This window comes from Anser anser (genome assembly GCF_964211835.1).
Source record: "Anser anser genome assembly, chromosome: 9".
In the NCBI taxonomy this organism is placed as follows: Eukaryota; Metazoa; Chordata; class Aves; order Anseriformes; family Anatidae; genus Anser; species Anser anser.
The window spans coordinates 9,629,579-9,656,922 of record NC_139729.1 but is presented as its reverse complement, the minus strand read 5'-3'; the positions used below and the strand labels follow the sequence as shown (position 1 = coordinate 9,656,922).

Below are 27,344 nucleotides of genomic sequence, written 5' to 3'. Positions count from 1 at the left end.
TTATTTTTTGATCTACGTGCTTGCTTTAAGGTTGTTCTTTATCCTCTTCCCCAGTGAGGAAAAGAATTCCGTACTTTGTGTTTTGTACACTCATCCCTTTGACAAACAGGGGCTTGCTGCATACAGTGCGTGGGGCAGTTAGGTTGGTGTTTCATAGGTTTCTGCCACTAATATTTCTCCTAGCATGCTGTTGGTTTTTTTTTATTTGTTTTTTTTTTTTTCCATTTTTCTTTTCTTCCTTGAAACATTTTATAAAGACACTACCAGATCTCTCCAGATTATTTAGGTATGTAATATGCACCTTCATGAAGATCTAAGCTATCTATTCCAGTCCAAATGTACAAACATTGACATATGTTAATGATCATATCATGTACCATAGAACGGCATGGATAAGCATACAAGGATTATGAATACATGGGAGAAGGAGCCGTGGTAACAAATCGGTAAATGAACAGATTAGCCAAAAAAGTGTACAAGTTTCTGCCCACATAAATACCCTCTGACCCCCCCCCCCCAAAAAAAAAAAAAAGAAGAAGAAGTAAAGTAACTTATTCACCACACAGTTTTAAAACAATCTGTAAAGAAAAGAACAAAGGAACGTAGGTATTTTTCCCCAGATTTAGCAGGTATAGCACCCACTGAATTTTCTCCGTGCTGCTCTGGAAATCAGCTAGTGACCTCTGGTACTCTACTCTGAGTGTTTGTCCAAAAATGGATGTTGTCTTCCCTTTAATGTTAGTGGGCAACCTAATAAATGTCAAGAGGTTTACTTGGAAATAAATGGTGAAAACAGTCCAATAAATATTGGACTATATTAATTCTATGCCTATTTTTATTTTTTAGAAGTTTATATATTTGCTTGGTTAGAAAGAAAGTAACAAGAATAAACACAACTGGAAACTGTTCTTGTGAGATATATTCTTCACTAAGCAGCTAAATAACCATTTAATCCTGTGCCTAAAGACAACCTTCATACCAATCAGGTGGGTGGAGTTGTTTGGCTGCCAAGTCAAAATACTTTTGCTTAAAAAAAAATGAGAAAATGATAGATTTTAACTGACCAATGCAGAAATAGCTGAGATTTAAACTGATGCTAGGTTCTTTTAGATTTGCTGAAGATTTATTTTATTTTATTTTTTAATCTGAGATAAAAATATCATTTACTTTCTGAGCCTTTTCTTTCATTTATTTGATCATGAAGAGAAGATACTGTAGATTTATGTGTTGTTTGTACTGGAGAGCACAGCTGTTTTAGCTTTTCTGTCAGACCCTCAGGATCCTGTCTCTATAATGACTTTCTTAACTGCACAGATTGCACAGTGGGTTTGCCTAAGCAAAGTTAATTTGTATTAAATTCTGAATCCAAAGGAAAGGAGAAAAAAAAACAGAAAAAAAAACCAACTCCAACAACACCTTTAGAAGACAGGGTGTTTTATTTTAAATAGTGTAATAGCCCTTTAATCTGGTGTGGTTAAAAAAAGCTGGTCCCATCATGGAGGCTATTTAAACATATAATAGTGAGCCAAAGGCATATTTTGCTCCTGAAAACAACAAGATGAAAATAAATTGAAAGTTGCATATTAATAAGTAGCAAAGTACCAAAGCTCATTTCCATGAATGATTAATTTTGGGAAATAGGAAGGAGAAAACAAGGTGACAAAACAAATCCTAAGAAATTCAGTTGAATTCAAAGCAATATAAGATGAAAACAGGAAGATTTAGGGCCAATATGAAGACAAATTAGGAGATTTAAAGAAAAATAATTGCATATAGCAGAAGAAGGCAACTTGTGAAAGAACTCCAGAGACAGATGGAGTATCAGAGGCAAAAAGAACGCAAAAAGGGAATGGCATGGAGTCAAGAGTGGGTTTTTGGCATTACTAAGCAATAAGAAGGCCTGTTGTGAGATAACTGTTCTTTTAACTGGAAAAAAAAATGAGCAAGCAGAAAATTATGACAGAACAAATCAGTCTTGGGAGAAATTAACCTATTTAACAATAACACATCATTGGCAGAAAATGGTATTCACCTACTTCTGAAAGAATTGAAGAATGAAGTGGTTGTGTTGGCTAATAAACTTTGCTATTACTAGAAAAGGATGGAAGAAAAAAAACATTGCAGTTATCATTGAAGAGGTACTAGGACAGCTTATAACCAGGAGGATACATAACAGTTCGTGCTGGACACCAGCTTTAGTTGACGATGCCCTGGTGAGTGCTTGAATTCAAATGAACAGAACTTTAAATAGAAATGGAATGAGAAAGAGGTTAAATATTGATTAAGAAGGGGGGAAACAACAATTACTCAAATTTTTACTTCGAATAATACTGAATATTTACTATTTTCCCCCCTGACAATTTTTATTTTTAAAGATAAGCATTACAAGAGCAGAAAGGAAGAATAAGATTTATTGAAAAATATGGACTTAATTCTGAGCTCACTGAAGTCAGAGAAGGACTTCCAGTGGTTTTAATGGGCTTTGGCTCAAGCCCTTATAGTGTAGCAAAGAAAACAATACAAACTGAAGTGGGATTTATATCCCTACTATAAATAATGTATGTAATCTCAATTACTGGAGGCAGTATTTGTATATATCTAATTTATCATTATTAAAGTGAGATTATGGCAGCTTTATGTGAGACAGGCAAATCTGGGTCATTACTGAAAACAGTTCGTTTACATTAACCACTATAATTACTCGGGTTCTGTCATTCTTGATGTTTAAAAACTCAATCGTGCCCCCTTGTGGCCCAGAAAAATATAGTACATAAGGAGTAGCATAAATTTCCCTGAAACTAAACTGGAAATTAAAAATAAAGAAGATGCATAACCAAAACTACTTTTTAGTTTTGTAATTTTTCCTTCAAATTTAAAATATAAATGACAAGTAGTCAAAGCACAAATAAAGCACAGGATACTTGCTCTTCCACATATATACACTATTATCATTTTTTAAATTAACAGTACTGAAGAAAAAATCTTGGTAGACTTTTGCACTCATAAAGTTTCACCCACTGCCTCTCACTAAGGATATTCACATAGGAGGCAGAAGCCAGCTGTTCATGTAGGATGATAATGGCTACAGGTGAGCTCAATTTCTGCGGGCATCTCAGTTGTTATTTGTAAAGCTGTGCTTTGCCCAGCAGAACTACCCACAGCTCTGCCCTTGGAGGCAGGTTTGACCTTGTGGCCCCGGACTGAGTTCTACAGCCACCATCTTTTGTCCCTGCTGCCAAGTATCAAAATGAAATTTGAAAATAAAACAGCTTCAGATATCTGTATAACCCTATGGTCATTAAGATGGAAAATGACCGCTTTGGTGTATTAGCAAAGGCTCGTGCATCATCACCTTCATTGTCACCATCAAAATAATAGTATTGGATTCTGGTGGAAGTTGCAGGGGGACAGCTACCAAGGGCTCTGGTTGGCAACGCAAATCCATGGCTACAGAGCTTGAAAGACAATTCCAGAGAAAGTAATACTCGGTACCTTAAAGAAAAGACACTGGCAAATAAGATGCTTACAGGTAGCATGCCTGAAAATAGACAACTGCAAACAACATTTTAAAATGTTACACACAATAACCCCAATAATTTTAGAGAAAAAAAAAAAAAGCCACTCCACCTAGGGATAGAGAAGCGAAACCAACCATGTGTAATGTTATTCCTTTAATGATTTACCTAACAGTATAATAAGGTTTGTGTCATTTCTCTTACTTCAGCACTCCCTGCTTTCTCTATCAAAAAAATATTTTCTCTTCAGTTTAATCCACACAGATTTAGTGAAACCAGCTTCCAGCCCTGTCCATTGTGTCACTTGGAAAAATGTTCTACAGGATTGCCAGATTCTTTCTTATCAGGAACCAGAGAGCTGACCATTAATTTTAAAAAGGTCATGTCATCAACTGTGGACATGCAGACAGGCTGACTGGGCTCCGTTTGTCTCTTCTTACAGCAACTGGGTGCACAGTTACCAAACCTTACATTTTGTATTTTTCATCGTATTTTTCCAAGAAAATTCTTTCTTCCTATCAGTGTCCTACCACAATTTTGCCATATTTACTATTCAGAAAAGCTGGCAAACAGTCCCTTATATTATTTATTAAATAGGCAAAGCAACGATGCAAGCTCCTAGGCTCCCCATTGCCTTCTTTTTCCCTGAGATCTTAACCAAACTGGTTCACTCTTGTTTGCCATCTGATCCTTTTGCTCTCCTGAAACTACCAACAAAAAGGAAATTAATGCCAACTGTGGAGGTGATTTTGTATTGACACATTTCCAATAGAATCCAGACTCAGACCACCAATGTGTTTCACAGGGGACATCCACCCATCATCAGATGGTTGTAATTTTCTGACAGCAACTGTCCTGGGATGTATTCGAAATAGTAACTAAAGCTAAGAGAGATTCTTTATTTCATTATAAATTTTTACACCACTTATTCTTCAATCTGGTGTTGTATTTTTAAGTATACCAATATAAAACATCCTACTTAAAGTTGTTCTTTCAGTAAAGCAATAAACTATAAATAAAATATAACCAACCTATCCAACATAAATTTATATTATTTGAGAAATTATATAAACCTGATATACTTCTATCCACAGTACAGCTAGTTAATATTGCCTTTCATCCCACCAGCCAAAAGGCTAATCCTCACAGCAGCTGTTACTACTCCAGTACAGAATGAATGTGAATTTAACCTCTCTTGGATGTAGCCTAATAAATTCTCTTGTTTTTCTAAGCACTTCTGTGAATTAAAATGGACGTTGGCTTGCCATCCAAATTCATGAACAGGTCTGAAGTGGCTTTTAGGCAAGTCGCCAAATAACTTCCCAATTCCCTTATAGGGTATAGCTCTCACTCCAGAGATCTTCCAAGCAAGAACTGAAAAACAACATCTTCTCCATTACCTCAAAATTATTTTTAATTTTCTTGGCATTATTTAAATAAATTAAGCACAAAATTACATTAAAATAATATTAGTGGTTCATTTGCACTCTTTAGTTCTCAATGACTTCAACTTAATTGTACCAATACAAATATGAGAAGAATATGCCCTCCTGCAGCCTTTCTGACAATGCAAAGGCCAGGATATTGAAAGATAAAACTTGAGTACAAAATTCAACTCAGCACATGTTTGTGTATTGAATAAGGCTAAGTAAAATAAGAATACTTCCCAATACAATGAAGATCTATTATTATAAACAAATATATATTTCAGCTGATGTTTAACCTTATTCTGACTAAAATCAACATATGCTATAAAGTCTGCTTTTCCCCCAAGACTTCAGTCTCCAGGATTTTGTTTTCCATATTCAAATGAAATAGAATTTAGATGTTGATTTGACATAGCAATGGGCAACCTACTAAACTTTAAAACAATTGGAAATCTCCAGAATTTAAGCATATTACTTGTGTTTCCGTATCTTCCCTCCTGGAGATGAAATATTTCCTATTTTGACAGGGAGTCACCAGACACTTAGCATCAACGTGTGGCTTTGAACATTTTAAAATCTGAAGCATTCAGGGCCTCTCAAGAGATGCTTGCCTTCTAGTGATAGATTTTCTTTCTGTTTCACACGCCCCTAACTGCTGCCCATAAGACTGAAATACACAACAGAAGATAGAGATCAGCCAGCAAAAATAAACTTCAAGTAACACCTATTGAAATATGCTCAGTTATAGCTTGTCAGCTATTGTGTTAATGAAATAATATACTGGTTTTAATCGTGTGGCCCCTTCTTCACAGCCATTAGATCTTATCTGCTGTATCTATTGGATACAAAGCTTTACTTTGGTCTGATGCTTGAATATGGTTATTTATTTTCCCTTCTTTACCAGAACGGTAAAGCAAAGCCCGAACAGCGCCACCTCAGCTAGTGCTGGCGGACAGTAATACGCGCGGGTTGCTCGCTGCGTCCCCTGGGCTATCGGTCAGAGGGAAAATCTGCCACCAGCCTATCCTTTCCGTCACCCCAAAAGTGCCACAGTCGCAAAGAGAGCCTCAGGGGGGTTAGTTTTGTGTAAATCACCACCAGGCCTCTTTCGCGCTGAGGCGGGTCAGAGCAGACCGCTGCTGACGGGGCGCACCCACCCCCCTCAGCGGAGCGGCTGCGCTTTATCGCCGGTGTGGTGGCGGCAGTGTGCAAGGTGGTCGCAGGTCCTTTTTCTACCACTTTGTCTCCCCGCCGAGCGGGGAAAGCCGCCAGCCTGGAGCCCCGCTCTGTCCCCGTTCCGCCTGAGGGAGCCGGGGCTCCCCTCTGCTCCGCCCGCTGCCGCCTCCTGACAGGAGCGGGCTCCCACCTCCGCCTCAGCGGCGTTCTAACAACACAAACGCACCAGGAGCGCTTTTTGCTTTCTCCCCGGGCGGCCGGGTCGGGTGGGGACAGCGCCTTTTTGTCACCGAGGCGGTAAACGGGGGGAGGTGGGAACAGCGTGTCTTTGTCACTCAGGCGGGCTCTCACCCGGGGACAGCGGGCGGCGGCGGACTCCATTTCCCGACGTGCTCCAGAGGCGACGCGGCGCGCCCGGCGGCGGCGGGGCGAGGGGCGGGCACAAAATGGCGGCGCTCGGCGCGTGGGGCACGGCGGTGCAGCGCGGGCGGCTGTGGGGCGCGGCGCGGGCGCTGTGGGGCTGGCGGCGGCCGCAGCGGGCGCTCGGCCAGGACGCGGGGAGCGCGGCCGGTACGTGAGGGGAGCCCCGCTCCTGCGCCTCACGGCTGCGGGCTGCCCCCCGGGGGCGGCCGAGGAGGTGGGAAAGGGGCTGTGGGAGGCGGCGCGGAGGGTCCCTTCGCCCCCCCCCCCCCCGTACCCACGCCACTGCCCCCTGCACCCGGTTAATTGCGTGTGTAAAATCCTCTGGCAGAAAAAAAGGACGCCAAGCCTTCTTTCACGGACGAAGCGGTTCAGAATTTACTCTACAAAATGACGGGGCTGGACTTGCAGAAGGTGTTCAGGCCGGTGAAGCAGGAGCTGAAGCCGCCCAAGTACAAGCTGCTGACGGAAGCGCAGCTGGAAGAGGTGGGGAAGGCTCTGGCTCCCGGCGCGCTGCCTCGCTCAGGGCATCTGCCAGGTGTCAGGCAGTGTGTCCTGGTGTTAAATGGTCGGCTCTAGTGATCCTATTTTCCTTGGACAATGGAAGCAGATATATACATATATATATATATATATTATTTGAGTGACAGGATGTCTTTATGATCGCTTTTCCTTACGTTACCTAATTGTGTTAAGTGTGTTTATCTGAGGTTTAAATTGCAGTCTTGGGAACACTTGACTGCCCTTTTTTCCTGTCGCCTGACCATGGTCCAGATGACAAAGGGGCCTTGCCTCACTCAAGTCAGATTTTCAGTAACTACAGGTACTATATAAACACTTCACTGTTGTTTATACTTTGGTGGAAATTTACCGTGGAAAATACCTGAAATGTGACTTGAAAAAATGATTTGGCGTCTGCAGTGGTATACACAGATTTGAATTTTAGAACTTCTTCCAGCAGTGTGCCTAAGTTATGATAATGGTACATTGTTTTTTATGTGATCCCTCTACATAGGGATTGAATCCGTGTCTCACTTTTCCCATAACTGCAGGAAGAAAAGAAAAAAATAACTTTAAATTTCTCTCTGAATGAAAACATTTGACCCCAAATTGTGTGTTACCTTTCCAATATGGCGATTTTCTTTTTTAAACTGTAAAATTAATTAAACTACTTTTTTGTTTTAAAGGCTACAAAAAAAGCTATCAAGGAAGCTAAAGAAAAGCTGACAATGCCCCCTGTTTTGGATGAACGAGAGCCAATTGATGATGTGTTAGCAGAAGACAAAATCCTTGACGGAATTGAAACTACGAAATATATATTTACAGATTTAACTTATTCGATTCCACATCGTGTAAGTAAAAATCCATTAACTTATTTTAAGAGCTTTTCGTTCTTAATTTCAGAATTAGCTTTAGATTTTATTAAAACATCTATAACGGTCTGCAAAAAGGACGAGGAGTTGTAAACTCAGTCTTGTATACAAGGCAATACAAAGACACATATTCCAAAATGTTTACTTCTAACTGATGATAAATTACATTCCAGTACTCATAAACAGGTGTTCTGTTTGTTTGATTGTTTTTGGAGGGGGGTGAAAAGCAGGTACTTATGATTTGCTGGGAGTGCTGAGTTTATTCAAACTTCCTAGAAGCTTTCTGTGGACTTGAATTACTTAAGGTGTAAGCATATAGACCAAAAGACAGGGCTACTTCATGATTGACAGGATCTGGTGGAAAAACAAGAGAAGAGATAAATGAATTAATGTGAAAGCTGTGAAGAAACAGTTGTAAAGTAGAACTGTGGAGTATAGGGATGAAGACAATTAGATTTCCTTTCATTTGGTTTGTATAATGAAACATCTACCTTGTCATAAGTACTAGTAAGAAGAGTCTAGATAGGTACTCAACAAATAGTTATGATTCTAGGAAGTCTGCCTGGTTCAACCATGGATGATCCTTGGAAATGAATTGCCAAGTCTCCTATCTATTACTCCATCTGAGAGCTCTCTCAAGAAACCTGCTGTTAATTCCTCTGCCTTAATGTATTGAAAACTTCATCCCAACAGACTCTTACTTGTCTGCAGTCCTAAATCAGATATAGTTGTGGGTGGATCTGAGTATACTGTTTTATTTGGTGCATTATTTTTGTTTTGAAGTTGCCCTTACATAATTCTGGCCTCTTTTTCTGAAATGAAGTTGAAAAAGTACAAAAGCACTTGCATTGTCAATTTAGTATGCATTATTAAATGTGTAAAATCAGGACAGAAACAAAACTAAATCCTTTTTCCGAGTATTAGTTACATTGTCTGTTAAACTTTGCAGAGCTGTATCTTTTAGTGTAAGTGCATACGCAGTTGGTGTCATACAGGAAAGTTAAGGTGTAGATGTATAAGGTACAAAGGGGAAAAATGATTAATTTAACACATGCTAGCAATTGAAAAGATGCTGTTATTACTAGTGTCATCTAGGTATTGAAGCACTTTGTCAAACAAGAATCTTACTTAAAATGGTTCTGATTATGCTGAGAACGCTTCGGGAGAATTAACGTTCTTTTTTCTTTTTTAAGGAACGTTTCATTGTAGTTAGAGAACCAAATGGTGTATTACGCAAAGCAACCTGGGAAGAAAGAGACCGAATGATACAGATATTCTTCCCAAAAGAAGGGCGCAGAGTTATTCCCCAAGCGGTATTCAAGGATGAACACCTTGTGGTAAGGTCATCCTGCTGAAAACTGATCGTTTTTATGTATTTGATTGTGCTGTGACAGTGAAGCTGTGCTGTTTGAACAGAGTAGCAGCTCTGAATAAGCCAGTTGGTTTGAATGTTTCAAGGTGCTTGAATCATTGATGTTTGAACTTACCAGTGTTACTTACTTAAAATACTTGCAATAAAATTCCAGGTTGCAACCAGATACATCAAGGGTAGTTGTAAATATTGTAATACTGGAAATCCACATTAATTGTTATGCATCGATGGAATTGTATGATTAATCTGAAAACGTGAACTGGTGTTCCACAAACAAAAATTGAGGAAAAATTTTATTCATGTCATGAAGGCAGTTACTGCACTTTCTGCTATTTTGTCATGTGACTAAGGGGATGCTTGCTGTGTTGTCCAGAAGAGAATTTTTTTTTTTTGCCATTTTAATTTTAGATAGTTGGAATGGTGTGATACAAAATCTATTCTGAAGTTGAACTGTTGTTTTAGACTGTGTTTCAGCAAGACCGTCATGAGGATATCCTTAACATGTGCATTGCTCAGTTTGAGCCAGATTCAGCTGACTATATCAGAGTAAGTTCACATTCTATTTTTCTAATAAAATAACATTAGTGAAGAACTTCAGAGGTTGATTTTTGTAAGCATAAGTGTTATCTGGGGATCAAAGTTGTTAAGGTGTGTGCTTTTTTTTTTCCTCATAGAGATTACCTGTTATCTTTGCAATGAGCTTTTCTTAACTCCCCCAGAAAAGGGACCTGCTTAAATCATAATTAAAAGACCACTGTCTTTTTCCCTAAAGAATGGATTATAACTTGAGGGCAGTTGAATGAAAGTTCAGAGGTTATGTTCCTTCTCTCCCCAGATTGCCAGTACATAGCTAATATTTAGCTTTCTGTCAACAAACATCTATACATGAGTACTAAGAACTGGGTTATCCCAGTGTTACTCCAGATTATGACATGCATAAAGCTTTAAAGTAACGTGGTTGAGCCTGTGGCTTACTGCCACAGTTTAGAGAGGCCTGAAAATGAATTTAAAAAAAAAAATACTCCTAAGGGGTATAAGGGAGAAACTGTCATTAAGCTCTGTGTATGCTATTGACACTGGAACCTTTTCTCTATCTAGATTCATCATCGGACATATGACGACATTGAGAAACATGCCAAATATGATCTGCTCCGTTCAACAAGGCACTTTGGAGGCATGGTTTGGTACCTAGTCAACAGAAAGAAAACAGATGGCTTACTAATAGATATGATCCACAGAGACTTGTAAGTGGTGTTTGTTAGTTATTAATTCTGTTTATCTAAACAAATGGAAAACACTAAGGTCCATTGTTTGAAAAGAAAAATAGTACTTCTTTAAGATGTATAAAAGTTCCATTTGCATGAAATGCTAGGCTAGCTGTAATTTTATCTATATAGATTCTGAAACACCAACTACAGTATAAGCAAAGCTGTCAGTTTCCACAGAAATCAGCCTTTTACAGTTGCTGAGTTTTTTCTTTTATTTCTGCTGTGATTTGCAGTACACTCCACTTCTGGACACTACTGATCTTAAAATCTTATAACCACATGCTACTGCTATCAGTTTTGGCTTTTAAGACTGGTCTGGATTTTGGAGCAATTTCTAAGTAGTTTCTCTTCTTGACTGCAACTGCTAGGTGAGACAACAGTAGCTGATAGACACACTTTCATTTTAAATGGATGGTTTTCCATTAACAGCTGATAAGCTCACTTAAAGCTCAGTGAAACAAGTTTTATTTAGCAGTTCAAAACGGCTCTAAAGCCAGGAGAAACTTCTAAAATTAGAACTCAAAATTGAGAAAGATCATAGCATTCATTACCTACTGTTGAAGTTAGAAACTTCTAACTGTTAGATACTACTTTAAAACCTCAGGATAAGAAGAAATACAGGGAAGTTCCAGTTGAAATTGTAAAGAGAAAATTCAAATATCTGGACTTAAGCTACCAGACCTTGGAGCATCTTTATCTGCCATAATCTTTTCTGTTTAGGTTTATGCAAGTGAATCCCCTTTTCCAGTTTTAAATTAATCACAGGCTAGGTGTGACAAGATTTCTAATACTGCAGTAATGCCAGTTACTGCACTGTTAAAAGACTTCTCCTTGGCAGAGTTGTTCTGCTAAACACCTGTTACGGGTTAGTTCGTTCTGGTTTACATAAACAGCTTTCAGCTTTATTACCACTGAACAGTGTATCAGGATTAAACCACAGTATGAATTAGTTTATGTACCTTGCCTAGAACAGGTTAGTGTTCATGTGCTTCAGGTCTTCTCATGAACAGGTTGCTATTACATTAAATTATGGGGTGCCTGTTTAGCTCTATATTGTAATGACTCTACACTAGGTGAAAGTGTATGAACACCTGTGGGTGTGCAAACAAACTAAAAGTATTTAAATAAAGTAATTGCTACAAACAAGCCTTTATTTGTTTTAGGCTAGATGATGCTACAAGTTTAATCACGCTGTATCATATGCTTCATCCAGAATGTCAGTCAGCAAAAGAAGCTGAAGAAAGGAAGCTTCAGGGAGTTGATCTCATCAAGGTATATTTTTCTACTTCAAGCCTATTTAACTACAGAAAAGGCTTTTAAACACCAGCAGCTTAGTAAGGTTATTTTTTTCCCCCCTTATTTAACTAGAACTATTCTGTGGTTTTTTTTAAATATGTAAGTGCACCATGATTTCAGTTTACAGCTGGTGGATGGAGTATGGGAAATGAAGTCTCAGTGTGCAACTATGCTCTTTACCTTAATCTGTTCTATCCTGTTTCTAGGTCTTTGCGAAAACTGAATCACAAAAAGAAGGCTATATACAGTTGGCCCTCCAGGCTTACGAGGAAGCAATGGCTACTTCTACAGGTTCCTGAAATAAACTATAGTTCATTAGTTTAAGCTGTTTACAAACCTTCTCTGTACAGGATTCCACAATAAATACCTTAGACAATTGTGTTCCAGAAAAACCTGTACCAAACCATAATAGGAATCGTTACAGAAGCTTGCTAGTTTCAAACATCCAGTAAGTGAACTCAAAATAGTCACTCTCTCGAACTTGGTAACACAGCCTGAGTTGAATTCCTTTACTGATGTACCTTGAAGCTAAAAAGTTGCCTATAATTCACTTTACTTTTTGAAATACTGGAAAATGTGAATAGAGTATTTAAAAGGGTTTATTGAATTGCTTCGGAAATGAAAACATTTTGAATATGCATTAAGAGCAGACCTACATCTTGAATTTCACCACCCTGAAAACTGATTTTTTGTACAGGTGCTAGGTCTTCCCCTCTCCCTACAACATGGTCCATCTTGTGTATAAAAATCAAGTTAACGTGGAGGATGCAGTCCATAGAACTTCATTCCTTTATCTGGAGTAAGTAGTTGATTTGGTCATTTAAAAAGTGTATTCACTCATCTAAGATCTCTTCATCCAAATTGATATCTGTGGTATCAATATCCTCCAGGTCCAAGTTATCGAGGTCATCTTCCAAGTCCAGAAGCGTCTAGGAAGAAAGTCCAGGTTACAGGGATATTTACATAGTTAGGTGTTAGGCAGCTAATAGCAGGAGCTGTATTCTGTATGTTTCTATATGAGGTACTGGAACATTATGCAAAACACCAAGCCTGAGGCAATGTAGCCGATGCATAAATACTAAAATAAAAAAGCTGGCACCCTTGGTAAGAAAGCAGCTTTCAGTGCTGCTGCTTGTTACTGTGTTCTGACCAACTGTGTTTTTACTCCACTTGTTTGCTTGTAAGCCCACAAAGCTGTAGGGATGGGTCTACACTGCTGTGTAGTTTCCATGCACAAGAGGAAAGGATCCAGACCCTGTGTTAGACCTCACGAGTCTGCTTCGTATCAAGCTAGAAAGTGACATTATTACTCTTTAGGCCACAACATTCCTTCCCTTACTAAAACATAGTGCAGTACCTTTTGATCTTTTGTTGGAAGTAGATCGGAATTCTGCAGTACTGTATTCATCACTTCTGGTTTAGGAGATGGAACTGGTTCTTCAGCCTTTTTCTAATGAAAATGAGATCCTTTAAGTTCTTCTGAATTTAAATTCTTTTGACAAAAGCAGGTAAATAACAGCAGACCCCTAATCCCCCGTATGCACCTCCTCTAAGCCTTGGTTATCTTCTAAAGTTTCCCTCCATAATCCTAGACTCGCATCTTGAGGCTACCAACTGCTCTAATCATCACTGGAACCTACCACTTTTTTTCCCCCTCCATTACTTCAAAGCAGTTGATGATAGAATTGATACAACGAAAACAGTCTCCAGTAAGTGTGAGTTAATTTCAAGAACTGAAACCCACCTGAAGAACACGGGTGGCCATGTTTCCAGCTTCTAATGCAAGACAATTCTAACTTAACATGTTACAGATTACTCACATTCAGAAATAACATTGCAAGTTATCACAAAGTTCTAACAGAAGATAAACCAAGGTAAGCAGCCACGTGGAAGAGTTCATTCTGTAACTACTGATGGCTTTTCTTAATCTACTTCTGTAGTCAAGTCTGAGGGAAAAGAACATGGAACTGGGTTGCAGCGCTTGCAGTCTAGTTAGCAAGAGCGATACCTTGTCCATTATGGTGAAATATTCTCCAGGGTAGATAGTACTGTACAATAGAGTTGCCTCTTAGACTTCATCATTTAATAGTAACACTGACCTGAGATGCCATTATTCCAGAAGGCTCAAAGCCTTTTGCTTCTTCAAGTAAGTTTCTCTCTTCATTTGGCTAAAAGAAAGAAAAAAAAGACACATTCGTGAAATTTTAAGTGGTTTAACTAATCTGACTGAAGTTGAATTTACCCAACGTCAAATATTTCTTTCTTGAGAAGAACTCCCACTTCTTACTTACAGTGACAAGGGGGTATTCTGTGGCCGGCCGCAGGTCAGCGAGACTTTGTTTAACATATTCTTCAACAACAAAAGCTTCTTTTAATCCAGGGAAAAGATTTTCATATTCTGTAGGATCAGCAAGGGACTCAGCAGCTTTTTGGTTAACTTTAGAGAGATTCTCCCGCCACAACTTAACAACCCTGGAAATGCAAGTCATATTTTTTGTACACAGCTAGTTTTGACAATACTATTCATACTCTGCATGTGATTTTCTGTTACCTTGAAACCTGGCTTGGCAAATAAGTCCGTGCAAGAAATGCAGCTTCTGGGAGACGCCCAGTTTTAATCAGGAGTTCCAAACATGAGTCAAGCCTATAAGAGTTTAAAATGTGATTTTAATCAATAAGCTTAGAAGACTGACTTCTGCATTACATTAGATTTATTAATGTCATAGAATAAAACAGCTAATGTGCTTTCATTTCAGATTTTAGAAGAAGTAGGCATCATAAAATAGAATTAGCCTTTATGAAAAGGTACGTGCCACTATCTTTGCACATGTAGTGAGTCAGCTGTAGTCAGGCATTTGGAGAAAGCCCAATGACAACTCTTGCATGCTACTTACTTTCCCTGCAGGAAGTAGCTCATAAATGCAACATTGTTCTTGCCATCTTTTTCTGCTCCTTCAGCCAGCTTATTCACCATGTTAGCGTTTCCTGAAGCTGTAGCCAGGAGCAGTAGTCCTCCGTAGTCTTGTGCATGGTGGAGACACTCCTGGGCTAAGCCAAACTGGCATTTACTAATGGCAAGTTCAGCAAGTTGCTTCCATTTCTGTTCTGACTAATGGCAGAAAGGAGGGAGGGAGGTAAAGAAAAATAAAAGCTCACGTTTCTGAACAGCATTTGAAGATTAAAGCATTCAAATTTACCTGTTAAGGTACTGTACTCTATCATTACACTTGTCTTCCCATTAAGATACAATGAATACTGCACCTTCACAGCATGACACTGTTACATGCAGATCATTATACAACCGTAACTTTCTACCTTCTCCCTCCATGTTTGATGACAAACATTAAATGTAGAAATAAGTCTGGAAAATTAGACAGTAATAATCTCTTAATGAATGCTCCCAAATTAACCATCAATATGTAAGAAAGGCATTGTGTCTGTAACTAATTCTTTACCATTTACTCAATTATTTTGCAAAAGGAACATTAATAGCAGCTATAGGACAAATCACTGCCTGTCAGCCTTCCTAGGACATCAGAAATGATCCCAGTTTGCTAAGGCTGGAACAAAGGCCCAGAGGCTTCAGTCCTGCCATTCTTCCTCTCTCTGTTCAATACTAAAGATTAAGGCTTTGTTCTTGGTCAAGCATCTGAAGTCTCCAGGAGGAGTTTCTGTATCTCTCTGAGCAAACAACATTCTTCAGCATCCCACAGCTCAGATGCCTTTGAATTACAGGCAGAACTCCAGGGAGGAAGTTGGGGACATACATACACTGTTCAGAGAGCTGTACTGCAGCCTCACATTGCTTTTTCTTACAGGCCCTCTTCGATTCACTGATATTCAGAATTAGTATGAACCACAAAAAATTGTATGCTTACCTCTGCTTCTACGGCAAGCTGATAAGCAATTTTTAATTCTCCAAGCTGAAGAGCAAGTTCAAAGCGGTGCTCTGGATCCATAGATACTGCAAGGGCTTGTTGTTTGAAGCCCTAAAATAAAAGTCCACAAGTAAAACTCTGACCTGTCTGGTCAAATAGCATCGTAAATGTTTTAACAAAAGCCCTCTAAATCAAAAATTACAGTATTATCAAATATAAATATATCAAATAAAAAAAATGGAGGATTAACAAGTTTACAGAAAAAATGTATTTGTTTTTGATTAACAAATTCGATTAGAAATGTGAATAAGCTGATTACATTTTTGATGACTAAAGTAAATGTAGTTCTCTTGCCTGTTTTTCAAGAAAGTGTGCAACTCTGGTTCTCTGTTCTTTTGGAATTGTGGGAAGAACTTTGTCAGCCATACCGAAGTCTCTTCTCATCACAGCAGTTTGATATTCAAGCACTGAGACCAGCAAAGAGTAGCTAACAATGTTTAGCTCTTTATCACCCAAATAAAGTCGGTTGTCCTTAGGTATATAACCCAAAAGATACATCGTCCTGAAACGAAAAAAAAGAACATTCATCTTGAATAGGTCCACTACCAAATACAACAGAAAAAAAAAATCCAATAGGTCTTACAGCAACAAGACTATGCACATGAAAAATTCAACTTTTACTATATTTCCACACTTTCACATAATACTGTTTATTCTCTACAAGATCATATTAACTGCCTCAGAACATACATTATGAGCATGATGTGTAATAAAAAGTAACACTGCAGGGCAAGTGGGTGATAAGGTTCACCATGACCTAGTTCTTCTGGAAAAAAAAAAGATGTAAAGCTTGCTTACAACCTAACGCAGTAACTTACCTGTCTAAATGGGCAATAGTCACAATTTCTCCTCCAACATAGTAGTTGAGTCTGTTCACAGAACTGGTGTAAATAAAGCAGTCGCCTACCCACAAGCCTGTCTTCACAATCTCCTGAATCTCACCAAGAACCTGCAAATTAATTTTGATTTAATTAGATATATAAAAAAACCCTGCTTTTACATAGCAGTGAAACCATTGTGTTTTCAAATTAAAGGTAATATTCTATAGTTCAACAGATAGTTGGGCAAATTGCAAAAAACTCTGGCTACAGATTGGAATAATCGTAGTAATAAGTCTAGTTTTCTAAAAAATGTTGTGAGATAAGAAATCTCTACCTTAATACTTAACCAAAATACAAATCCAGGAAAGAAGTACCAAACAAAGCGTTAAGCAAGATACTCAAAGACAAGTTTCCTCATGAAATTTGTTTCTGACATTTCACAGAAAGTGGTGGTTGTTTTTTTTGAACTTAAACTTCAATCACATTTCAAAACATAAAAATTTGCAAAAAGAGTTTAAACTACATGAACATAATACCCAAGAGGTTATTTTAAAAATAACCTCTTTAACTATGCAAATAGCTAACAGATGACTGAAGAAAAATCTAGGCATCAAGACATGTCAACACTGGGTTTCAGACAAGTACTTTCCCCAGGGATAACCCAAAGCATCCCAAATAAAATGATTTAACAGTGATCTTCAGGAAAGAGTTGCAGCAATCTCTAATCTCAGTCACATTAAATTTTTAAATGGAGGTACCTCAAAAGCATCTTCAATTCCATCTTCAGTGACTCCTTCATGTGTTTCTTGGGCTGCTGCAACTTTTTCTGACAGATACTTCAGGATGAAGAATGACTCTTCCGTAGCAATGCAGACAAGTTCACCCGAGTCGGACCAGAAAATCTGTATTCAAATCAGAAATCAGAATCAATAATGGCACTATTTTAGAGACCCCCAAGTTAAGAAGGGAAAAAGTACGAACTTTAATTTGTACAAACTCTCATAGCAGCTTTAGAAACTGATAAAATCAACACATATATAGGATTTTTTTTTCCCTTTTGCTACAAGACAGAGATAAACTTAAGAAATTTTTATGATTAACAGCTTGGCTTCTTTAAAGAAAATCAGTAGTCCAGTCAAAACTCAGTAAACATGGACATGGAAATATCTTCAGTTCCCTCTCATAACATACGTGTTTGGGCTGAATTTCAATTCTGCGAACCAATTCTGTGTTCTCCCAGTCATAGAATGCCAAACCATTAACAGATCTGACCCCCAACAGGAAGCCACCATAGATACCTGCAAGAAAACAGAGGTGAAACAAATCTGCATTGTGCAAAAAAAAGCATTAATGTGTATTCTGAAAGTAAATACTCACCTTCTGCTCCAAAATCAGGTTTGAATGATTTCTTCTCTTTGAAATTTTTAAATATCTTTACAACACTGTTGCTCTCCCTGATCGCGTATCTAGAGATTGCATTGTAAAAAAAAAAAAAATTATTCGCCTGTTAAAGTAGCAAACTACTAAAATAAGCTGCTACAAAAAAAAACACCTTGCATTTTATTTTCAAAAGTTACTGGAGTATGACAAACAGAAAACCTTTAAGTAGTACAGATATTAAGAGTTCATTAATCAAACTGTTTTTTGGTCTCCAGCTCAACTTATTGTTTGCACCCATTGAAACCTAGCAGCAATAAATTTAAGTTAATACAAAGGAAAAATTTCGAACACTTACTCTGAAGAATCGTGTGCCCATACAAACTCCTGGGCAGAACCAAAACTCTTGTTTCTCAAAGCCATCGCTGTGTAAATGATATATTCACCATCACCACACACTACTACAAACCTAGAGCAAGAGAAAGATGTAAGTTGTCAGAGATGTGTTTGGTTCAATAGATGAAGCACACAAATTATCTGAAAAGGTGTTAAGTCTCTTAACTAATGATGATATGTGATAATATAATCACTACAAATGCAGACAGAAAAAAAGCTTTGTATATTCCAAAAATATCACAGCTGGATTTCCCTGCTTCATGTTGCTAGCTACTTGCTATCATTTCTTGCTTCTGGTCCCCACTTTGCTGCTGTTCTTACCTTGTATCCCTTTATCTGTTAACAAAAAGCAATTCAAAAAAGTGATAGAACAACATAGTTTCCTACTACTGCCTTTTTTTTTAAAATATTCCTTCTCCTGTCTACAATGTCCAACTTCACTACTTAAGCTGTGAGCTCTTACAGGTGAGGGCCATCTACTACTCTGATTTTCTGAGTCCTGGCTCTGAGAAACCTGATCTCCTTATGCTCTCATCTTTGACCAAGGCACATGCAAAGTTTTCCAGTATAAAAGAAAAAAATAATGAAAGGAGAAGTCAGAAACGTTTAAGTTATTTTTCTCCTAAAATTAATTACCGTCCATTAGGGTTGTGCTGAATTGTTTGAGGATAGATTTCACAGCTCCCCATATCCTTTACAGCCAGCGGCAATCTTTCTCCATCTTTAATTTCAGCATCTCCCATAGCTTTCAAGTTAGCCTGTTGCACTTCTGAATGTTTAGCCCAAATAATTTTTCCATTTGCATCCATGGACATGGCAGGTTCTTCACGACCAAGCTAGGAAGTGTAGGATAACAACTTAGCAGATGGATAAAATAGAATTTTTATTTTCTTTTCAGTTCAACATATCTAGTGAAATACCCTGTCTCTATCTAAAAATGCCAATTAAAACGCTACGTTTAATATTTTTAGCTATTATCAAAGAATCAGAAAATAAGTTTATCTGTACCTAGGACATTGATGAATCATCATTACTCATTTCGAAAAATTAATGGTACCTTAACAATAATGCTGCCTTCATCATAGCCCAAAGCCACGTTATTGGATCCTCTTAAACTGGCCACACACCACACTCTCTCCATACCATAGTTGAGTGTACTTTCCAGCCGGTAGGTGCTTGAATGCCAAATACGTACAGTTCCTAGAGAAAAAATAAAGAAATACATGTATTTTATCTCTTCTCTCAACCCAAGGGCAGGAGATGTGTAGCATACCACAAGAAAAGTTTCCCACAAGTTCTTCCCCTTTCCTTTATATACCAGGAAATACCCAATTACCGTCTTCCGAGCCTGTGATTATGATAGGCAACTCAGGATGGAAGCTGACACATGACACATTCTGAGCATGTCCTTCCAGTGTCTGTACGCATGTTTTATTCTGCAAAAAGTCACAATGACAGGTACAGATAATAAACACGTTGCTACATTTAAACATTCATTTGTTAAAGAAAAACATTCGAAATCTCCCTGAAAACATTTTTTCTGCATTTCTTCCAGTAACATTTCCAAGATGGTAAAGCACCAGCATTAGACATATATTACAAAACTATGATCATGCTGAGTTAATTTCTCTTCTCCAAAAGAAAATATTTATTTCCCTTGACATTGTTGTTTCTCTCTATTTTTAGATGGGTTTCTTCTTAAAAAAATGCACTTTCTCAGAGCTCAGTAGCACAATAGATCAAAGCAAGAAAGATCTGAGTTCACTTAATCAGAGCAAAATGTGTATCTGAATTTAATTACAGATGAAGAAAGATCCATCTGTGTTAAGGATGTTCACTCACAGTTGTGAAAGAAAAGTCTACTCTGCTCGAGGCAACGAGGAGTAGCCTACATAATGTATACAGCTGTACAGGGTGGCAAAATTTTGAGCATGGTTAGCTAACAGTCATTACTACAATGTGTAGTTTAATTAACATTGCTTGCTTTAACTTCTGAGCTTGGATTTACTCTAGGACACTACACTTCAACAACCTGAGATTCCTATCTCACGATTTTTACCTTGCCCTTCTGGCCATTTATGCATTTGTACACAGGAAGTACTTATGAGCTCTAGGTTCCAGCAATTGTCCCTGGATTCAATCTGTTTCTTTCCTGCAGAGCATTCGAATGAGGCAATAATGCAATGACTCACTTGATGATCCCTGTGAACTGTCAATACAAGCACGTGTGCATACAAAAAGAGAGGGAGGGGAACAAAGCTAACACTAATTACAACACCATAATGTCAAAATTTATTTAAAATAATCTCTAAGTTAATTTGAAGAATTCACAGCATATTTTCTAAAGGGTTAACAAGATCTGGAAAAGGTACCATGAAATACTGCCCCCAATTCCTTCTTTCCAAGGAAGGACGAGAAAAACGTGCTGATGTTTTTAAGTCCACTTCCCTATTTCTTCATTCGTGATTTTGCTATGGCAAAGTCTGTACAAGAGTTCATGGAAAGCTGAACACATACCTGGTAGTCCCAAATCTTAACCAACCGGTCATCTGCACCTGAGATGAGATACGGCTTGTCTCCTCCACTGTAATAGTCGATGCAGTTCACCCCTTTCTCATGGCCTTCCAGAGTAAAATTGGGTGAAGAAGAACCAAGCTGCCAAACCTTCCCAGAGAGACAAAAAATAAAACAAAACACAACCACATGGATTTATTGATCTTTTCTCATCAAGGTTCTCTCGTCAACTTTGCAAACAGAATACGTATTCTAATGTTTGGAATTTAGAATTCCAAAGATACGGTTGTTGCTCTTAGGCGAAGAAGATGAACAACTGCTTATCAAACTACCAATCCCCAAAGAAAATAAACAGAAAAAACATGCTGAGTTGCAGACTTTGGCCTCGCACCTCAAAGCAATAGAATTGGTTTCTTTCAGCGTTTTCTTTTAGGACATACAACCAAATAAGACAATGTTCACAGGCAGAAATATCTGTTTATGAAACCAACTAGAAGACCAAGAAAAAGCAATCTAATTTTTGTGCATACAATAGCTCCACGTTTGCGCCCAATTTTATTTTTTTCCACTTACATTAAATGAAAAATCTCATTCTAAATGAGGGCTCAAAATGAATCAAATCAAGTTGTAGCTACATTGATATTTTCCCACGACTATCACATCAACATTTATACACATCTAATCTCAGCATCTGAAGATGTATGAAATCAAAATCGGCATTTTTACAGCCAATATGCTGATAATTTATGTATATTTATTATTGATTGTTTATATATAAATTTTATACTGATAATATAGTTTAGAGAACCATATTTCAGTGATTACAGGTGACAGGTAATCTTGTAAATTTACTGAGTGACTTAGTACATGCATAGTAACTCGATCAATGTACAGGTCTTTGTACAAACAAAAAAATCTATTATTGCACCTGCTTTTAAGAATTCTAACCCCACTGTCCGATTGTATTATTGTGTGCTCTGTCTGATAATGAATGAGTGAAAAAAACAAAATAATACTTTACCTTGATTGTCCTATCCAAGGAGGCACTGGCAAACTGATTATTGTCTTTCGGGTTTATGACAATCTGCATGACATAATGTGTGTGTCCTTCAAACACCTGAGAACAAGACCATTTTTTATCCCAGTCCCAGAGTTTAATAAGCATGTCATCTAAAAAAAAAAAAGCTTCAGTTAGTTTAACATATTCTGAAGTTCATTCATCCCTTCTCCTTGAAAGGAGGTACTGCTAATACTCAAGATAAATATTTTTAAATCTGTAAATAAAAGGGAATACAGGTTCATCTAAAAGATTCTCTGGTAAAATGGTTATAAAACTAAAAAAGGAGTCTGCCCAGCTCATCTATATATACCGTTTCTTTTCAGATCACATTGAAGAATTGGACCTGTGCTGCCTTCTGCAGCATCAACTGTGATGATCATTAAGGAAAAGGAAGCAGAAGCAACCAACCTGGCTTTCTGGTATCTTTACTTCAAGTGTAGGTATGTTACTTTCAACAGCAAAATACAGAGAAATAACTACAGTGCTTCTGACACAAAACACTCTTTGTATTCTAGTAGAGCTCTGACTGCATTAGTAAGATTTCCAGGAGTGGAAAGGACTAAGGACCATGATGTAGTACATGTTCTTGGCAAGATTTGCTGGAATACTGTTTTTCATTCTGAAGTAAAATAGATTGTCTCAAATAACAGAACTCTGATGTACGTTGGGAAAACAGATGTAAGTTACCTGTTGCTTCAATTCAGATTGCCAACTGAAAACATACCCCAAGCTGTTATACAAATATTTTTTTAAAAATGGAACTTAAGTGTGGCAAACTCTCAAATAGCAGATAATTAGCGGGTACACAAACTTTACATTGTGCAGTTATTCAGCAACAAGGTTATTAGGTCTCCTCTGAAAAGAACATAAGCTGTAATATTTGAAATTGTAAGTAGAAGATATTCCATTAAAAAAAAATAACTTGAATATATCTGGCAAAGAAATAAAAACTGATGTGTTGGCTACTTGTTCAAGGATTCCTGTTTCATCAGAAACTGGAAAAAATGTGCAATTCCTTACTAGGCATAGAACAGAAGCCTCAAAACAGATGATTAAAAAAATATCAAAATATACCAAAGAAGTCTTACCACTGCTTGTCAGTATGAAAGGTTGTGTGGGATGCACAGCAATACAACGAATGTAATCTGAGTGCGCTTCAAACATGTGAACCCTTTCCAAGGTGTTGTAATTAAAAACTCTAATTTGCATGTCATCCTTTGAAAGAGATGAAAAGCAACAATTAAAACAGGGCTCTTTGTATAATACACCTCCTGTTCAATGCAAGGTAGCTAGACGAAACACTCCACTATTAAAGAGTCTCTAATAACAATAAGTTTAAGAAAATTTTTCTATACCTATTTCACAAGACAAATTAAAATTTTGTTCAGAAGTCTATAAATTACCCAATCCTATTCCAAGGCACTTCAAATAAAGAAAACTTCAATTAAGATTTCATTTTAAAAAGAGGTATTTTAAATGGTCTTTTGATTTAAAATTAAGCAAAGTGGAAAAACGCTTTGAAAATCAATACAAATACGAAAATTAAAAGCAAGGTTCTCCAACATCAAGTTTACAATAATGTTAATGTTGTTGGGCCAGGAGGAAATAAACTGTAACACTAAAACAAATGGAAAAGTGATTTGAAAACTTGCTTTTCATTTGAATGGCAGGGGTGGGTCAAAAAATATAAAAAAAATCTTGTTTTTTCAGATTCAATATTCCTAAAAGCAATATTCCCAAACCCTTTTATAAAAAAACAATTCTGAAGAACTGTCTGACAAGGAATAAGGCACGCTGTAGAACTTTCACTAGCGACTGTGACATACAAGGTCTTGAGTAAACGAAACTGGCGTTTTGATAAATTCTATATTACTTCCTTTATCCAAAGTATTTTCTTTTCTACCCTTCTCCTCTTTCACACACACACCTGTTTAAGAAACACCTACAGAAAACCTACAGAATGGCATAAAAAAAACAGGAGCTCCTTTGAAACAAGGCACTCAGCACAATGCATATGCAACACAAACAATATGCAAGGGCTCACGTCACATTTTCATATCCATGCTGATAAAGACTTGGTCCAGTTGCTAAAAGCAGCTGTCTTGCTTTTTCCTCATCACTTCCTTGCCACTGCACTGTAGCCTCCCTTGTGAAAGGTAAGGCTGATACAGCTGCACAGTGAATCAGATTGAGGAATTGATCCAGGTGAAATTAAACTGATAAAAATAGATTTTAAATTTCATCAGTTCCTAATCCAGTTCCCATGCATGTGTCTGAACTCTTGTGCTGGCAGAGAAGTAGTGTTCTACTTCTGGGGAAACAGCCCTGACTTACAATCGCTTGAACTAAATATGTCGTGGCAGCTTTAGACAGTAGAATGACTAGACTAGAAAGAAAAAACACATGACAAAAAATTTAAGGCATTAGATATCAGTTTAGATTAAAAAAAAAAACATTGAGAGAAATCTGACTTTTCAACAGATTACCCATACTTCCATGTACAACTTTTTAATGTGTAATCTGCAAGCTGATTCACAGACAGATAGCAGAGCCCTTCAGCAAGAAGTTACTGCATTAACACACTGTTCATGTTTTTATACATATCTCCTACTCTAATTTGCTGTAATAATTCAGCAATAATTTGGACACCAGATTAAGAACTGATCAACGTTCACTCCATCAAGAATAAAGCGTTAGCAAGATTAGAATAAAACAATTCCTCTCAAAGCAGACTCACTGAATAAAACCAGAGTATTTTTCCAGAGGTGAACAAAACTTAAAAAATTGTGCTTTGAATATAGCCAGGAACAAAAGTAGAAAGCAACTTTTAAGTCATCTTACCTTCAAAAATCATTAGTTTCAGCTTAGCTAAAGCAGCACTACTAATGTAGTTGAAATCGGGTGCTGGACACACTCCAGTTGACAGTAAAAGTTGAATCCACATCTACCTTGCACTAGCCACAATACTAGGTTACTTTACTTTGAAATGAAAAGTTTAAGTTTCTAAGTTTATTTAAAGGAGAAAGTTCTTGGGGAACTGTAGTAAAGCATTCCTCTGCCTTCTGCATACTCGTATCAAATCACATTTTTAGGTGATGTAAAAAGGAATGGCATGAAAACGAAATTAGAGAACCTAGTACTGCATATGGAAATCACAAGAAGATGACAGCTTACAGCTCCTGTAACAACCCAGTTCTTCCTCGCCACAAATTTGGCAGCTCTCACTGGCAGGTCACATACTTCAAAAGTCTTCACCAGGGTCTAAAAATAAAAAAAAAAATAAATATTTTTATAGCACTGGAGAAAATAACATTTTGAAATCAGCTTTTCTTAATACTGTCCAAAACGTTGTCATTCAAAATACTCCAAAGAATCTTGCAACACTACATCCACACTTTTTTTAAAGCAGGATACCTGGTTCAAGAAAGAAGACACTTGCCTGTTTGTTCACCTTTATGTCTTCCCTCCCTTCTTCCCAGACACCTCCCTCTCCTCCCAAATAATTTTTAAAGCTGCTGCCCAATTTCAACTATACTTGACAGAGAAGCAAAGGTCTAATGCTTCAATCTTCAAAAATACAGATGTCAAGTACAAGAGAGAATCCTCTAATCTCTCAGAAGGAAAAGGCATTAGTTTGCAAGGAATCCACAAAGGATTCATTCTTAAAAATAAATATGTAGGAAATGAAGTGTCATTACTGCTGCTGCTCAAGATATTTACCTATTATTAAAAGGACTTCTGTGTACAAGTCGGGGAAGAGTACAGTCACCCAGTAGCAGTATTTAAGATTTTTCTTGTATGTACGGTGTTGAAACAGAATTAATATACTTGTCAGTTACAAAAAAATCATAGTAAATGAAAACCAAAGTCATCACCTGTGTTTCATGGTTCCAAACGCAGACGCTGCCATTGTAAAGGCTAGCCAACATCCATGGCTCTGTGGGATGCAAGTCTACGCTTTTCACCCGGTCAGACCGGGCTGTTAGCTTTCGCTTGATATCAAGTCGCAGAGGCTAGAGATGAAAAAAAACCGAGAATGGTAAATTATTCAACATACAATTGCCTAAGAAAACGATGGAGGAAGGAAACCTGAAATTAAACCTTGAAATAAATGGAGTCAATTCTGCTCTTCAGGCAGACAGAAGACTACTCTTTTCTATTCATCTGCTTTTTTGTGCGTGTGTGTGTAGGAATTTCTGGTAACAGCACATCTCTACCAATTGCAGCAGGCTTGTTTAATCTACTTCAGTGAAATTAACGATATTTATATGCTTATATTTATAAATACCATCTCCAGCACAGACAGAGGAAAAGATGTGGTACCCATCTCCACGCACACTTCCCTGGTGCCTGAACTACTGAAGTAAAGTGAATTTCCTTCCAAAGCAAACAACAGAAAATGAATCCTTTTATTTCACTTTAAAAAATCAGGTAAAGACGACAGTTGTCACAACAGAAAACACCTGTGCATTACAAATTTATTTCCATTCACAATTCCAACACTAAGTCTTAGACTGGAACACAATGTTGTAAAAACTGGGAGGAGGGAAGAGTTTAGCTGTTTCCATTACAAAGCAGGCTTTGACTCTCTGCTTTCGTCACTGGCAACCTAAAGCCTGGGTATTTCAGAGACAAGAAGTACCACAGCGTGATTTTCTGAAATGTTTCAGGCATTACAGATTTGTTCAGACACTAAGAGGCCGTTGGGTTTTCTTAATGCTGCTGAACAGCCTTTTATCCCGGAGAACTGAGGGGGTAATCTGTGACCACAGGGTGCTGCGTGTGTGTGGCAGCAGAGTAGCGAACCAGCCCTAATTAGAGCAAACCGCTCAGGTCGGACGCTGAGAACAAGGCACGCAGCTCTCGTGCAGCGCCTGCACCCCACGGACGGGACACCCAGGGCACAGAACCGCGGGTGATTTCTGCTGCTGCACCGCTCCAGGCTCCGGGCAGCCAGGAGCAGGCCAGGGCTGCCCCAACACGGCTGCCCCATGGGCTGCGCAGCGCTGGGTCCCCGCGCGTCCCGCCGGCCCGCACCCAAAGCTCCGGGCGCAGGGCGAGACCGCCACGTCCCCGCCGCCGCCGCCGCCGCCGCCTAACTGACGGGGAGGCGGCGGCGGCGGCGGCCTGGGAGCCCCAAGGCACCCTCAGGCCTCCCTCCCTCCCTCCCTCTCTCTCTCCCTTCCCGCCTCCCGCCTCCCCCCGGTCCCCGCGCCCCCGCCGCGGCCTCACCATGGCCCCGCGCGGCACCGCCGACGCCCGACGAGTCCCGGCCCCGGCCCCGGCCCGATCGGCCCCGAGCCCTCCGACGTGGAGCTTCCGGGCCCGGCGCTCTCGCGAGAACTGAGCGCCGCTCGCCCCGGGTCTCGCGAGAGCAGGTCGGAGGATCGC

The 27,344-nt window shown here is 38.5% G+C and overlaps 2 protein-coding genes across 3 annotated transcripts; one reads left to right on the top strand and one right to left on the bottom strand.

Annotated features, from left to right (window-relative positions):
- The first annotated feature begins 6,531 nt into the window (after positions 1 to 6,531).
- Positions 6,532 to 12,239, top strand: MRPS22 (mitochondrial ribosomal protein S22). 2 transcript variants are annotated; one of them, XM_083849261.1, is made up of 8 exons: positions 6,532 to 6,688; positions 6,870 to 7,024; positions 7,726 to 7,890; positions 9,105 to 9,248; positions 9,746 to 9,829; positions 10,382 to 10,527; positions 11,765 to 11,823; positions 12,054 to 12,239. In XM_083849261.1, exons 1-7 carry the CDS (start codon positions 6,565 to 6,567, stop codon positions 11,787 to 11,789), a joined length of 843 nt encoding a protein of 280 aa, XP_083705387.1. In that variant the 5' UTR covers positions 6,532 to 6,564; the 3' UTR covers positions 11,790 to 11,823; positions 12,054 to 12,239. The 2 variants fall into 2 exon arrangements, with proteins under 2 accessions (XP_083705387.1, XP_083705386.1); XM_083849260.1 differs by having other exon boundaries at positions 11,715 to 11,823.
- Positions 12,240 to 12,428: 189 nt separating this feature from the next.
- Positions 12,429 to 27,344, bottom strand: COPB2 (COPI coat complex subunit beta 2). The gene is made up of 22 exons (XM_083849250.1): positions 27,186 to 27,344; positions 25,829 to 25,966; positions 25,128 to 25,214; positions 23,042 to 23,168; positions 21,915 to 22,063; positions 20,897 to 21,043; positions 19,716 to 19,815; positions 19,437 to 19,579; positions 19,016 to 19,215; positions 18,342 to 18,452; positions 17,984 to 18,072; positions 17,798 to 17,904; positions 17,365 to 17,508; positions 16,604 to 16,734; positions 16,080 to 16,287; positions 15,726 to 15,836; positions 14,742 to 14,956; positions 14,399 to 14,491; positions 14,139 to 14,319; positions 13,947 to 14,015; positions 13,205 to 13,297; positions 12,429 to 12,776 (listed from the first exon to the last, which is right to left on the bottom strand). The coding sequence occupies exons 1-22, from the start codon at positions 27,186 to 27,188 to the stop codon at positions 12,681 to 12,683; spliced, it is 2,742 nt and encodes a 913-aa protein (XP_083705376.1). The 5' UTR covers positions 27,189 to 27,344; the 3' UTR covers positions 12,429 to 12,680.